The 15164-nt window shown below is 45.2% G+C and overlaps 1 protein-coding gene across 26 annotated transcripts in view; it reads right to left on the bottom strand.

Annotated features, from left to right (window-relative positions):
• The window catches only part of LOC119965489 (protocadherin-10-like), a 631779-nt gene that overhangs the window by 74259 nt on the left and 542356 nt on the right, over positions 1-15164 (bottom strand). Inside the window, exon 1 of one of the 26 annotated variants that reach the window (XM_038796331.1) lies at positions 8658-11220. The exons of 24 other annotated variants lie outside the window; for them this stretch is intronic. In XM_038796331.1, coding sequence (XP_038652259.1) covers positions 8658-11099 — 2442 coding nt within the window. In that variant the 5' untranslated portion in view covers positions 11100-11220. Of the gene's footprint in view, positions 1-1090; positions 3792-8657; positions 11221-15164 lie in introns of those variants that run through there. One more of the 26 variants, XM_038796329.1, reaches the window with a different exon arrangement.

Here is a 15164-nt window from a genome sequence, read left to right as displayed (position 1 = left end):
AGTACAGAGAGGTCAGCGTGAGAGAAAGGTGGGGACTTAAAATGACAGATCGCTGGAAATGTGGGGTGCACTCAAAAGAGGGTGTTTTGCAAAGCAGGCACCCAAACTGAGTGGAGACCTGTTTGTGAACAGCGAATGCAGCACCTCATCCTTCAATTGGTCTCTTTACAACCTTCCAGCCGCAACCCAATCACAAGTTGCCCTATTATGTATTTTATTTTAATTTATTTTCATGTACTTAATGATCTGTTGAGCTGCACGCAGAAAAATACTTTTCACTGTACCTCGGTACACGTGACAATAAACCAATCAATGTAACCTTCCTTTAACTTTTTCTCACTCATTTCTTGATCAAAACGCATCACATTTCCAACTATTCCCAGTTCAGATGAAAGATCATTAACCTGAAACATGAACCGCGTTTCCCTCTTCACAAATACTCAGCATTTTCTGTTTTTATTTTAGAATTCCAGCATCTGCAGCATTCTGCTTTTTCATGCATAAGTTATGCTGGATCTTTGTCACCAAATAACAAATATATTGACAAATACGATTGGTACACCTTTTCCCAGATCAAATTTGAATTCAGCAATAATAAAAACAGAAAATGCTGCAGGTCCGTCAGCATCTGCGGAGAGGGAAACAGTGTTAGGGTTTCGAGTCTGCATGACTTCTTCAGAGCTGAATTCAGCATTTGAAGTAATGCCAGTAAGGTTAGGGTTAGGATATTTTACAGATTTTTTCTTAAGTTCCTCACTTGGAAATGCATTTACTTATCGTACAATATTTTTATGTGCAGCATATTATAATGATATTGTGTATCTCTTTCCAATTGGGAGTAAGTTCCTTAAAGGATCATGATGTACAATTAATCGTAAATGAAGTTGAGCAATGCAGTTGGTGTCACTAAACGATAGATTGCTGGTTTAAAAGTACAAGGAAATAATTGTAACTTTTAGCATAACGTTTAACTTCACATTATCACACAGACATAGTTAATTATGCATTGAAATTCATCATTTGCATTTGATGTGCCACCAAATCAACCTTGTGAGGTATCTATTTTGCCCTGTTTGAAACGATACCTCACCTCACTGTTTACAGTGTTTCTATAATTTGCAGAAGGTGATGAGTGTGGATTTGTTTCATTCCCAATATTTTCACCCCTGACGTTACATTTCAATGCACACGTGTTGGGAAAGGCGAAGTCTCGCCCCAAAGTTGAATATGTCTCGTAGCGGAAACTCTGTGAAAGTGGATCGCCTCCGAATACCTCCACATAATTCGGGGGTATCTGAATATTTCTGCTGGCTTTCTGAATCCCGTTGAGCGAATTTCTTGATTCACAACACCAGCAAACGTCCAGGCCGCAACTGTACACAGCAAACCCAGTTCTGTTTTTGTGCACTTTCACAGCGAGCAGGACTAAAACCACCAGAAAAATGGACGAAATCGCCCCTAAAGCTATCACCAAGTAAAGGCTCAAATCGGAATTAAATCCAGGATTTTCGGTCAAATTGCTAACATCAGAAAGTAGCTGGGTGTCCCCATCGATCACAGATAAACTGATAGTCGTGGACGCTGAAAGCGGTGGGGTTCCCTTGTCTTTTACCACGACTGTTATCCTTTGCTTTGTTGCATCTTTGTTCCCAATGCCACGGACTGTCCAGATCTCACCTGTGTCCGGTGAAATGGTGAAAAGTCCTGGCTCGGTAGCCTGAGTAATGTGGTAAGAGAGGCGAGCATTCTGGCCGGAGTCAGCATCGATGGCAGACACCTTGGTAACCAGATATCCTGCTTCTGCGGAGCGAGACATTGTCTCCGTTACTGTCGACCCGAACTCGGGGAGCGGATGCAGGATCACCGGGGCATTGTCGTTCTGGTCAAGGATAACCACATCCACCGAAATGTTGCTGCTGAGTGCGGGGATTCCAGAGTCCCGGGCCTGAACCTGGAGCTGAAAACTTTTGAGTTCCTCGTAATCGAAAGTTCTGCGAGAGAATATGATTCCGCTCTCCGAATCAATGTACACGTAGTTGGTCACTGACACGTCCTGGATCAGCTCCCTCGGAATGGAATAAGATATCCGTGCGTTCTCCTTCAAATCCGGGTCAGACGCTGTCACCGAAAAAATGGAGGCTCCAATAACGTTGTTCTCCATCACATAGGCTGTGTAGGCAGACTGTTGAAAACGTGGCGCGTTGTCATTTAGATCTGATAGCTCCACCGACACCGTTTTTTTGGAAGTGAGAGGAGTCGATCCTGAATCGCTGCAGTACAGAGGGATGTCATATTTGGAGATATTTTCACGGTCCAGTTGTCCCTGGGTTTGCAGTTTGTAATAGTTTCTCAAGGGCGAATTCAATTGAAAGGGGAGGTTCTTTGGAATTTGGCAATCGACTTGGCCATTTCCCCCCGAGTCTCTGTCTGTGGTACTAATCAGAGCGATCACTGTCCCGGGGGCAGAGTCTTCGCGAATAGGGCTGAACAGAGAGGTGATGATCACCTCAGGTGAGTTATCGTTCACATCAGTAACATCCACGTGTACATGGCAGTAGACAGGAACTGCGGTCAGCCCCTTATCCATTGCTTGGACATTAATCTCAAAAACACTGTGTTTTTCATAGTCCAAATTACCTTTCACTCTGATTTCTCCAGTTTTGGAATCCAGGCCAAAGAGCTCACGCACTATCCCGTAGGTATGGCTGGTGAAGGAATATTCTACCTCACCATTAGGACCATCGTCCAAGTCAGTTGCATTAAGCCTGATCACCAATGTTCCTGCGGACACGTTTTCATTCAAAGTGACCCTGTAAACCGACTGGGAAAACACAGGAGAGTTGTCATTGGCATCCTGCACCATGATCATTATTTCAGCAGTGCTGGATCTCGGAGGGACCCCACCATCTTCGGCAATTAGCTCTAATCTGTGGGTTGACTCTTTCTCTCGATCCAGTGGCCTTTCCAGCACTAACACTGGCAGTTTCTCGGCTCCACTACGAGTCTCAATCTCGAGGGCGAAATGATGGTTTCCAACCAGCCGATAGCTCTGGAGGGAGTTGCTTCCAACGTCCGGGTCGTGCGCGCACTCGAGGGGAAAGCGCGCCCCCGGTGCCGCCACTTCAGAGATTTCCAGTCGGATTTGGCTCTTTGGGAAATGGGGAAGATTGTCGTTTACATCCAGAACCTCCACTTCCACTCGGTAGACATTCAAAGGGCTTTCGATCACAGCTTCTGTAGACAAGAGGCAAGTAAGGCTCGATCCGCAGAGCTGCTCTCTGTCAATGCTCTCCTTCACAAACAGAATTCCATTGTCTAAATTTACGTCCAAATACATTTTGCTGGGACCGGGCACAATTCGAAAATTCCGAGCCGAGAGCTCTCTCACATCTAAGCCCAAATCGTCAGCGATGTTCCCAACAAAGGCGCCCAGTTGCAGCTCTTCGGGAATGGAATAGCGAATCTGTCCCGATACCAGAACCCAGAAGGAGAATACACTGCACAACAGTTGCCATTTTTTTCCAGCAATATATTTTATCATATCCCATTTCCAGCGAAAAACATTTCAAATGCTTCAGCGCAGCATCGCTCCGTTCGCAAAATCGTCTCAGTAAACTTCAAATATCATTTTAAAAGATCTACAACGTGTAAAATACCTGTACTACGTGAACATCCTGCCGTTATTTGTGACAAATGTTCTTACAAATTCTAAAAACATCCATAGATGCTTGTAGAAATCCTAATATAGCGGCACGCAGCTTGCTGTCCATTTTACAGTGTAGCTGATCTTACGTTGATGGTGGATGGGTTGGGAAAGGGGATCTCCGGACAAATTCTCGCTTCTGATTGGTGGACGTCGGCCTGTTCACATTCAGCCAATCACGGCTCTAACCATCGCTTAAAGCGAGAACGGCTTTCTAAACCTCTGCGTAAAAGTACTATTTATGGCTGTGCAACCAAAAATATTTCTTCCCTTTCCCTTCAATATTTTGATTTTATTTTCCCGACCAAATAACCCTTTAAACTGTGAGATATGATTTGCTGACAAAATAACGGTAAGGTTAATGGCACTTGTTGTTATTTATGTCGAAATGGCAGGGCAGATTCTGGCCAAGGTGAAATTCACCTTTAAAATCACTAATGAAGGATCCTGTATAAAACAGGGAATGGAGTTTGTTCATTAGTTTGGTCTATGTGTTTCAGAAAGCAATCTGCTATTTCTACTGTCATATCATTTTAAACCATGAGGACATAAGAAATAAGAATAGGTTCGAGGGCCCATCGAACCTGCTCCGTCATCCAATATGATCATGGCTCAGCTATTTCATCACCTCTTTCCTGCATTACCCCCTCCTCCCTTATCCCACTTCATGTCCAGACATCTATCTATCTCTAGTTTGATGTGCTCAGTGACTGAACATCCTCTGCTGTCTGGAGGAGAGAATTTCCAAGATTCACCAGCCTCTGTCTGAAGAAATGTTCCCCCACCTCAGTGTGAAATGGCTGACCCGTCATCTTGACACTCTGAGCATAAACTTTACATTTCCAGCCGAGAAAAACAGCCTCTCAGCGTCTGAAACATGTTTTTTTTAATGTAACTATAATAACAGATTATGTGTCATGTATCAAAGCATTTTAAATATAGCTTCACGCTGAATAACATTTAAATATACAACGGATTGATCACAAAGGAAATGATAACGATGCCTCTCTAGTTTAACTTGTAAAGAGATAATGATTTAAAAAGCCAAGAACATTGATAGCCCACGCAGACAACTCTTCGACTTCCTCATCCGCACCTGCAGAAATTTTCAGGGTGCTATGTGTAAATCTGAATCAAACACATTCCGTGTTCTCCCACCCCAGCCTTTCAGTGGGCCTCTCACCTCACTATCAGCAATCTTTCTAGAATTTGCATCATTCAAGAACGGCGGGGTCTCTTCCTTGCCAATAGGCCCGGTATGGATGGTCTCCTTGCCCCCATGTGAACTATACATGTTGCGAAACATGAAGTCTCTCTTGATCGCATCTGAAGATGAACACGTCTCGTAGCGGAAGCTCTGAGAAAGAGGATCGCCCCCAAACACTTCAACGTAATTGGGGGGGATCTGAAGGCTCCTGCCGGCCTTTTGCGTTCTTGCCTCAAAGCAACAGCAGGCACCCTGGCAAGTGGTCCGGCCATCAGCGCCCGGCCTGTTTCTGTGAACCGCAACAGCGAGGATAACTAAAATCACTAGGAAAACGACGGAAAGTAAGCCCAGAGATATGACTAAATAAAAGTTTCTATCCGAAACATAAGCAGGTCCTTCAGATAAACTGTCCGTCTCGGATACCATTTCTGTTTTGCCTTCTTCCACTGATATAATGATGGTCATTGTAGCTGAAAGTGATGGTGCACCATTGTCTTTGGCTACAATGACCAACCTTTGCTTGTTGAGATCCTTGTTCAGAATAGCACGGACTATCCATATTTCCCCAGAGTCCGATGAAATTGTAAAAAGTCCCGGATCGGTCGCCTGGAAAATCTGGTAGGAGAGGCGAGAGTTCTGTCCAGAGTCTGCGTCTGTTGCAGACACTTTCGCGACCAGGTAACCCGGCTCGGCGAATCTCGATACAGTCTCTGTCACTGTGGACCCATATTGTGGGGCTGGATGTGTGATGACCGGGGCATTGTCATTTTGGTCCAGGATAATAATGTCCACTGAAGCGTTGCTGCTCAGTGGCACCGTGCCAGAGTCCTCTGCCCGCACCCGGATCTGAAAACTTGTCAGCTGTTCGTAGTCAAACGTTTTCTGAGAATATATGACTCCAGTTTCTGAATTAATGTGCACATACGATGATATTGGCAAGTCCTGACCCCGACTTTCCAGGATGGAATAGGACAAGCGAGAGTTTTGGTTCAAATCTGGGTCAAAAGCTGTCACTGAGAAGATAGAAGAACCAATGACGTTATTCTCCATTACGTAGGCAGAGTATGAAGATTGGGTAAAATTTGGCGCGTTATCGTTTATATCGGAAAGTTCCACGCGGATGGATTTCTTGGCTGCAAGAGGAGGGATTCCTCTATCGCTACATTGGATTGTAATGTCGTACCCTGAGGTATTTTCACGATCCAGTGGCTGCTGGGTGAGTAACCTGTAATAATTCTTCAAAGAAGAATCTAGCCTGAAAGGAGATCCATTTGCAATTTGGCATTGGACCCGTCCATTATCTCCAGAATCTGTGTCCTCCACATTGAACAGGGCCACCACAGTCCCAGGCAGGGTGTCCTCACTGACAGGACTGAACATGGAAGTCAAAGTCACCTCAGGTGCGTTATCATTGACATCGGTAATGTTCACCAGCACATCACAGTATACAGGAGTTGCATAAGGCCCCTTGTCCATCGCCTGCACGTTAACCTCAAAAAGGCTACTTTCTTCATAGTTCACATTACCTTTGATTCTAATTTCCCCAGTTCTGGAATCCACCTGAAAAAGTTCACGGACTCTGGCCGAGGCGTGACTACTGAAAGAATAAACAATCTCTCCGTTGGGACCATCGTCTAAGTCGGTAGCGTTTAGTTTGATTACCAGAGTTCCCTTGGACACGTTTTCTAGCAGCCTCACCCTATACATTGACTGTGGGAACACGGGCGCGTTGTCGTTGGCATCCTGAACGGTAATAATGATCTCAGCAGTTCCAGATTTCTCAGGGATGCCCCCGTCCTTGGCCAATAGCACTAACCTGTGTGTCCTCTGCTTTTCTCTGTCCAGCGGCCTCTGCAGCACTAACACTGGCAACTTGCCATCTCCACTGCGCGACTGGATGTCGACTGTGAAATATTGGTTGGCGACTAATTGGTAGGTTTGTAAGGAGTTGATGCCCACGTCGGGATCCTGCGCCGACTCCAGGGCAAAACGCGCCCCTTGCGCGGCCACCTCGGAAATTTCCAAACGGAATTGGCTTTTGGGAAAACGGGGAGCGTTGTCATTTACATCCAGAATCTCCACTTGAAAATGATACACGTTCAAGGGATTTTCGATGACGGCTTCCAAGGGAAGGCTGCAAAGGGGGCTCGGCCCACAGATCTGTTCCCTGTCGATTCTGTCTTTCACCAACAATATCCCAGTGTCCAAATTCACATCCAGATACTGCTTTCTGGGTCCAGGCACAATGCGAAAACTGCGAGCCGAGAGCTCTCTCACATCTAACCTCAAATCGTCTGCGATATTCCCAACAAAGGCGCCCAGCTGCAATTCCTCAGGAATGGAATAGCGAATTTGTCCCGAAACCAGAACCCAGGAGAATAAGGCACGGTATAACAGTGACCATTTTAACAGCCAGTATATTTCAGACAATCCCATTTCCTGCACAAAGCATCCCAATTACTTCAGCGCGACACGCCATTCAATAATTCCTTGGAGTAAGATTCAGCAGAAACCATTTTTACCGATAAAAGGAAGCAATATTGCAGAAAAATACCTGCATTTGGCAAATATACCTGAGATTTGCTTCTATTCTTCTTATTTCTTTCACAAATTACCACTATATACGGAAACAAAACCGGATAATGTGCCGCGTAGTTCGCTATGCGGGTTTACACTGTATCTGAATATACGTAATGGTGGATGGGGAGGGAAGAGGGCAGTCCAGATCTCCAGACACAGTGCAGCTTCTCATTGGTGAACTGGGATTGAGCCAATCACCATACAGAACATTCCTTAAAGCTGGAATGTCTCTGCGAGTCACTGTGTTATTTACATTTAATGTTGTACAATCTAAATGTCTCCTATCTTCCCCTGAATTGTTTTGGAGATTCTTTTTCCCTTTTCCAAACTTTAGTGGATTCAGAACCAGTTTAAAATTGAATTTAGGTTATCTTTTTTCTGAATGACACATTATGAGAATTAACTGAAGCCTCAGAATGCCTGAGGACCCATCTCGACAGATATTGTCAGGATCCCAATTTGTTCACCTGTAACTTTTAAACCCCACTCAGTCCATTCAGTTATATATACAGCTGACTGACTTCTGATTGAATATTTCACTGAGGGAACTATAGGCCATGTAATAATTCTCCGTTCAAATGCAATTGTAAAACTATAAGTATAACTGGGGCTGGTTTAGCACACTGGACTAAATAGCTGGTTTTTAAAGCAGATCAAGGCAAGCCAGCAGCACGGTTCAATTCCCGTACCGGCCTCCCCGAACAGGAATGTGGCGACTAGGGGCTTTTCACGGTATCTTCATTGAAGCCTACTTGTGACAATAAGCGATTACTATATTATTATTAATATAATATTAATATTAATAATAATATACCACCATCAATATTACAGACCCAGGTGGAATTCTAGAGGGACCAATCTTTCAGTTATTTCTGTTTCTAAAGTGGAGATGACACCGGGTTTGTGGATGGTGCACAATGATAGCTTCCTTTAATAGGCACAATGAGCGTGATGGTAAAGCCATATTAACGCACCGAACGACAATGTATTGAATAGCACAGAAGCTGTTCCAGGACTAGCGACTGGGAATGCAGGTAGCAAAGTAGATTGGAAAAATTCCCTCTTGGGTATAATCCAATCTCCACGATCGATATGTTTCCAGTTGGTATTTGTATTTCCAAATCAAACCCATGAGGTGTTCTTTTCGCCCTCGAATAAGAACCTCACCTCATTATTCAGAGAGTCTCTGTACTGCGCAGTGATTGGCGTCCGTGGGGGAATTCCATTCCCCACAGGGCCACTCGGGGCGCTGTTCTTCCGCGTGGACAGACTGCATCTGTTGGAAGGCGGAAAATCTCTCTTCGTGGATCGTGAAGTTGAGCATGTTTCGTAGCGGAAACTCTGAGAGAGTGGGTCACCCCCAAACACTTCGACATAGTTCGGTGGTATCTGAAGGCTTCTGCTGCCTCTTTCAATCCCATGTCGGGAAGGTCCTGTGAAACAGCCGCACGTGTCTAGAGAAGAACTGTTGTGGACTTTAATAGCCAGAGTAATCAAAATCACTAGGAAAACTGACGAGATGACGGCTAAGGTTATCACCAGGTAAAAGCTGGCATCAGCAATCAATCCAGGATCTTCACTGGTCACATCGGAGAGCATCTGTACATCGGTCCCCGTCACAGACAAGACGAATGTCACTGTGGCTGTAAGAGGCGGCGATCCGTTGTCTTTCACCCCGATAACCAGCCTCTGCTTAGTGGCATCATTACTCATAATGTTGCGGATTGTCCAGATTTCCCCTGTATCTGGCGAAATAGTGAAAAGGCCAGTGTCAGTAGCTTGCAGAATCTGGTAAGTAAGGCGGGCATTCTGACCAGTGTCACCATCAGTAGCAGAAACCTTGGCAACCAGGTAGCCTGGTTCCGCCAATCGGGATACCGTCTCCCGTACCGTGGACCCGACCTCGGGTATCGGATGCACGATCACCGGGGCATTGTCATTTTGATCAAGGATGACTATGTCCACGGATGTGTTGGCAGAAAGCGGGGGAGCTCCAGAGTCCCGTGCCAGAACCTGTATTTGAAAACTTTTGAGATGTTCATGGTCGAAAGTTCTCTGAGAGTAGATGACGCCGTTCTCCGAGTTAATAGAGACATAAGTGGAGGCTGACTCGCCCTGAATCGAAGTCTCCGAGATAAAGTAGGACAGGCGAGAGTTCTGATTTAAATCCGGGTCGAAAGCAGTCACCGAGAATATGGATGCGCCAATGACATTGTTCTCCATCACATGAGCCAAATATACCGGCTGATTAAACTGAGGTGGGTTGTCATTTACATCGGAAACCTCCACCAGGATGGTTTTGTTTGAAGTGAGTATAGGGATTCCTGCATCTGTGCACACGATAGTTACACTGTAATTGGATACATGTTCGCGATCTAGTACCTCCCGGGTGACTAATCTGTAATAGTTATTTAAGGACGAATCCAGTTTAAAAGGAAGAGCATCAGGGGTTTGACATTGCACGAGTCCATTTTCTCCCGAGTCAATGTCTGTTGAACTAATCAGAGCCACCACCGTACCAGGGAGAGAGTCTTCACTGATAGGACTGAACACAGATGTTAGGGTCACCTCAGGTGTGTTATCATTCACATCGACGACGTCAAGAACCACGTGACAGTACACAGGGGTTGCGTAAGGTCCCCTGTCCTTTGCTTGCACATTAATCTCAAAAACACTGTTTTCTTCATAGTCCAAATTCTTCTTAATTTTAATTTCACCAGTTTTTGGATCCAGCCCAAAATGTTCACGGACTCTATTCGAAGTGTGACTGCTAAATGAATAAACTATCTGCCCATTGAGACCCACATCCAAATCAGAGGCGTCTAGTTTGATCACCAATGTTCCTTTCGGCACATTCTCCAGCAAACTGACCCTATAGACTGACTGGGGGAAAACAGGCGCGTTGTCGTTGGCATCTTCCACTGCGATCATTATTTCAGCAGTTCCTGATCTTTCAGGATTCCCTCCGTCCTTCGCAATTAACACTAACCTGTGTGTATTTTCCTTTTCTCTGTCAAGGGGCCTTTCCAGGACTAAAACCGGCAACTTTCCATCACCACCCCGCGTCTCCACATCCAGACTGAAATAATCGTTGGATTCCAGCTGGTAGCTTTGTACGGAGTTGGTTCCAACGTCCAGGTCGTGCGCGCACTCCAAGGCAAAGCGCGTTCCCGGGGCAGCCACCTCTGAGATTTCCAGACGGAACTGGCTCTCTGGGAATCTCGGAGCGTTGTCATTTCCATCCAGAATCTCCACTTGAAAATGGTACACGTTCAGGGGATTTTCAATCACGGCTTCCAATGACAAGATGCATGTGTGGCTCGGCCCACAGAGCTGCTCTCTGTCTATTTTCTCCTTCACAAACAGAATCCCATTGTCTACATTTACGTCCAAATACTGCTTACTGGGGCCGGGCACAATGTGAAAGCCGCGAGCTGAGAGCTCCTTTATATCCAAGCTCAGATCCTCTGCGATATTCCCAACAACGGAACCCAGGTCCCGATCCTCAGAAATCGAATAACGTATCTGCCCAGAAACCAGTTCCCAGGAAGAGATGATACAATATAAAAGTTGCCATTTCAATGACCAATGTATTTTATAATATTCCATTTCCAGCACAAAGCATTTCAAGTGACTGAGCACAACGCGGCGCCGTTGAATAATTCCTCGCAAAAGCGTCAATTATGTTTCCATTTTGGCGAAACAGCCATAATCAACAAACGTACTTGAAAAAAATCTACGAAATTATTTCTGACAAACCTTCTCCTTTCTCTTAAAACCGCCAGTGCGTGGATGTAGAATATCTGATATAACGAGATGCAGCTCTATCCAACGTTAGACAATATATGGCCGTGTATAATGGCGGAAGGGGAGGGGAGGACTGGAAGGATCTCCAGTCGCATTACAGCCTTTCATTGGTGAAAATGACTGACTGACATTCAACCAATCACTACCCAGAGCATTTCTTAAAGCTGAACTGTATTTCCAGCCTTTGCGCAATACTTACATTTAATGTTGTGCAATGTAAAATCCAACTAACCGTTTCCTTTACTATTTTGGTTTTGCTTTAACTCAGTTACACTAATAATTATACTTTGGATAAACGCGCGAAAATCATTGGGCAGGATAACAGGACCTGATCAAACGATACACATCAGCGAAGGCTTCATTGATGAGCCGAGCGTTTGATTCAGCACAGTGCTCATGTTGTCCAATTCATTTCTCAATTAAGCATATCTGGTACATTTAGGCACATTGTGGCTTTCTGCCGGAAAAAAATAAGACGTATGAATTTTAATAAACTCTTCCCGTAATTCGTTTTTCCACAGGGAGCACCCTCACCCCCCCCCCCCCACATTGAGTTGAAATAGGTTGCTTGCTACAGTGATACTGCCTCATATTAGAGATCTTGGTTTCACAACTGAAAAATGGAAACAAATTATGAATTATCCACGATGTACTGTTAAACACAATTACTGAATGAATGACAATCTTTCCGATTTAGCCCTATAAATTACCCTTAGAAGTGGGATGAAGAGGTAATCTTATGAAGAAGGGGCTCGTGTAGCACAGTGGGCTAAACAGCTGGCTTGTAATGCAGAACAATGCCAGCAGTGCGGGTTCAATTCCCGTTCCAGCCTCCCTGAACAGGCGCCGGAATGTGGCGACTAGGGGCTTTGCACAGTAACTTCATTGAAGCCTACTTGTGACAATAAGCGATTATTATTATTAAGAAAAGTTGAGCAGGTTGGACCTATATTCATTTTATATAGACGATTGAACGGTGATCTTATTGAAACAGGTATGATTCTGAGGGGCTAGACAGAGTAGATGCTGAGAGGGTGTCACCTCTCGTGGAGGGAATCTCGAGCTAGGAAGCACAGTTTAAAGATGGTGGGTAATCCTTTCAAGATGGAGATGAAGATGAATTTCTTCTCTTTGGGGCTGGTTAATCTTCGAATTCTACAAAGTGCATTGGAGGCGGAGTCATTAAATATGTTCAGGTTATTGATTGATAATGGAGTTAAGGGTTATGGCGGTCAGAGAAGGAAGTGACATTAAGACCAGAATATGATCAATGATGATTGGCGGAACAGAATTGATGGGCCGAATGGCCTACTCATGCTCCTATTTTTCACGTCATGAACAGATAGCTTAGCTGTAACAAATAAACACGTAATCTAGTAGTTAATGACCCACTGTGTGTTGTAATGGAGAGGGCAGGTTGGGGTGGGGTACAGTATAACGGCAGCTGCACCAAATGCCACCTATAAACGAATGTTAAAACATCAATTTGTTACCCCACATCCAGGCTGATTGTTAAATGGCCATTGGAAATTGCATATCAACAGTAAAGCGAGTATTCTAAATTCCTGATGCCAATCCACATGCTTTTGCTCAATTAAGATCGAATTTTCTTTCCATTCAGGCACCTCACCTCGTTAAGTAAAGCATCCCCAGAATGTGAGAACGATGTCTCCCCCCCGTTTGCCATTATTTCATTTCTGACTTTGTTCTTTTCCAAACTGCATGTGTTGGTAAACTGGAGGTCCCTCTTTAGCGAATACGTCTCATAGCGGAAACTTTGCGAAAGTGGGTCACCCCCGAATACTTCCACATAGTTGGGGGCTATCTGAATGTTCCTGCTGGCTTTCTGAATTCCATTCCGTGAATGCTTTGATTCAATACAGCAACACGGTCCCAAAACACCTTGATGCCCACCGAAGGGATTCCTGCTTTCATGAACTTTAACGGCTAGAATAATTAAAATCACCAGAAAAATGGATGAGATGATTCCTAACGATATGACTAAGTAAATTCTTGTATCCGAAGTGAAGTCAGGGCTTTCAGACAAACTGCTTGGGTCGTTGAGCATTTCTCCATTTCCATCCACCACTGACAGGATAATAGTCATAGTAGCTGAGAGTGCAGGTGTCCCATTGTCCTTTACAAGGATGACCAAACTTTGCTTGGTTGCATCTGCCTTTGTAATACTGCGGATAGTCCATATTTCGCCCGTTTCCAGTGAAATAGTGAAAAGTCCCATGTCGGTTGCACGGAGAATCCTGTAGGACAGGCGAGCATTTTGCCCAGAGTCCGCATCAGTGGCCGTGACCTTAGCTACCAGAGATCCCGGTTCCGCGAATCGGGATATGCTGTCTGCCATTGCTGCCCCGTGCCCCAGTTTTGGATGCACTATCACTGGGGCATTATCATTCTGGTCCAGGATAACGATGTCGACAGAAACGTTGCTAGCGAGTGGTGGTACTCCAAGATCATGCGCCTGAACGTGAAACTGAATATTTTTTAATTGTTCATAGTCAAAAGATCTATAGGAATATATAACGCCACTCTCTGCATTAATATAGATGTATTTTCCGATTGACTCGCTCTGAACCCGACTCTCCAGGATAGAATAGGATAGCCGACCGTTTCCATCTATGTCGGGATCAAATGCTGTGACTGAGAAAATGGACGTCCCGATATTATTGTTCTCCATCACGTACGCTGTTAGGCTCGGTTGCGCAAATTGCGGCGCATTGTCATTTTTGTCCGAGACTTCCACCAGAATGGTTTTGTTGGTTGTGAGGGGCGGGGTTCCTCTATCGCTACAGGTGATAGTCACGTCGTAGGTGGAGATATGTTCGCGGTCCAGCAGGTCCTGAGTGAGCAATTTTAAGTGCTTCTTCGAGGTCGAATCAAGGGCGAAAGGAAGATTGTTTCCGATTCGACAGAGCAACTGGCCATTTTCACCCGAATCTTTGTCTGCCGCACTGATCAGAGCGACTACAGTCCCGGGCACAGAGTCTTCAGGTACTGGGCTGGGTAATGAAGTCAGTGTCACCTCAGGCGCGTTATCATTTACATCAATAATGTTCAGTAAAACGTTACAGTACACTGGGATTGCGTGAACTCCCTTGTCCTTTGCTTGGACAATAATCTCAAAAACACTCATTTCCTCATAGTCCAAATTCGCTTTCGTTCTTATTTCACCAGTTTTGGAATCCAAGACAAACAGCTCACGGACGCTGGCAGCTGTATGGCTACTGAATGAATACACAATCTCCCCATTGGAGCCAGAATCTAAATCAGTGGCATTTACCTGCAGTACCACGGTCCCTCTCGTCACATTCTCAGCCAGGTTGATCCTGTAAATCGGCTGAGGGAAAAGCGGCGCGTTGTCATTGGCATCTTCTACCATGATGTGGATCTGGGCAGTGCCAGATCGTTCGGGTACCCCGCCGTCTTTGGCCAACAGCAGTAATTTGTGCGTCGATTGCTTCTCCCTGTCCATGGCCTTCTGCAGCACCAGCACGGGCAACTTGCCGTCTCCAATACCCGCCTCAACATTCAGCAAGAAGAATTCATTAGCAGCCAGTTGGTAGGTTTGTACCGAGTTAGTTCCAACATCCGGATCGTGCGCGCACTCGAGGGCGAATCGCGTCCCCGGCGCAGCGACCTCGGCGATGACAAGGCGGATCTGACTCTTTGGAAAACTGGGAGCGTTATCATTTATATCCAAAATCTCCACTTCGATTTGGTAGAGATTCAGAGGATTATCAAGCACAGCCTCCAGAGACAAAACGCAAGTCAGGCTCGGGCCGCACAGTTGTTCTCTATCAATCTTTTCCTTCAGGAGTAGAATCCCATTGTCTACATTCACTTCAAAATGCC

The sequence above is a fragment of the Scyliorhinus canicula genome, chromosome 4, assembly GCF_902713615.1.
Source record: "Scyliorhinus canicula chromosome 4, sScyCan1.1, whole genome shotgun sequence".
NCBI lineage: Eukaryota > Metazoa > Chordata > Chondrichthyes > Carcharhiniformes > Scyliorhinidae > Scyliorhinus > Scyliorhinus canicula.
Note: the sequence above shows the minus strand (reverse complement) of the source record. Positions and strands in the feature narration are given on the sequence as shown.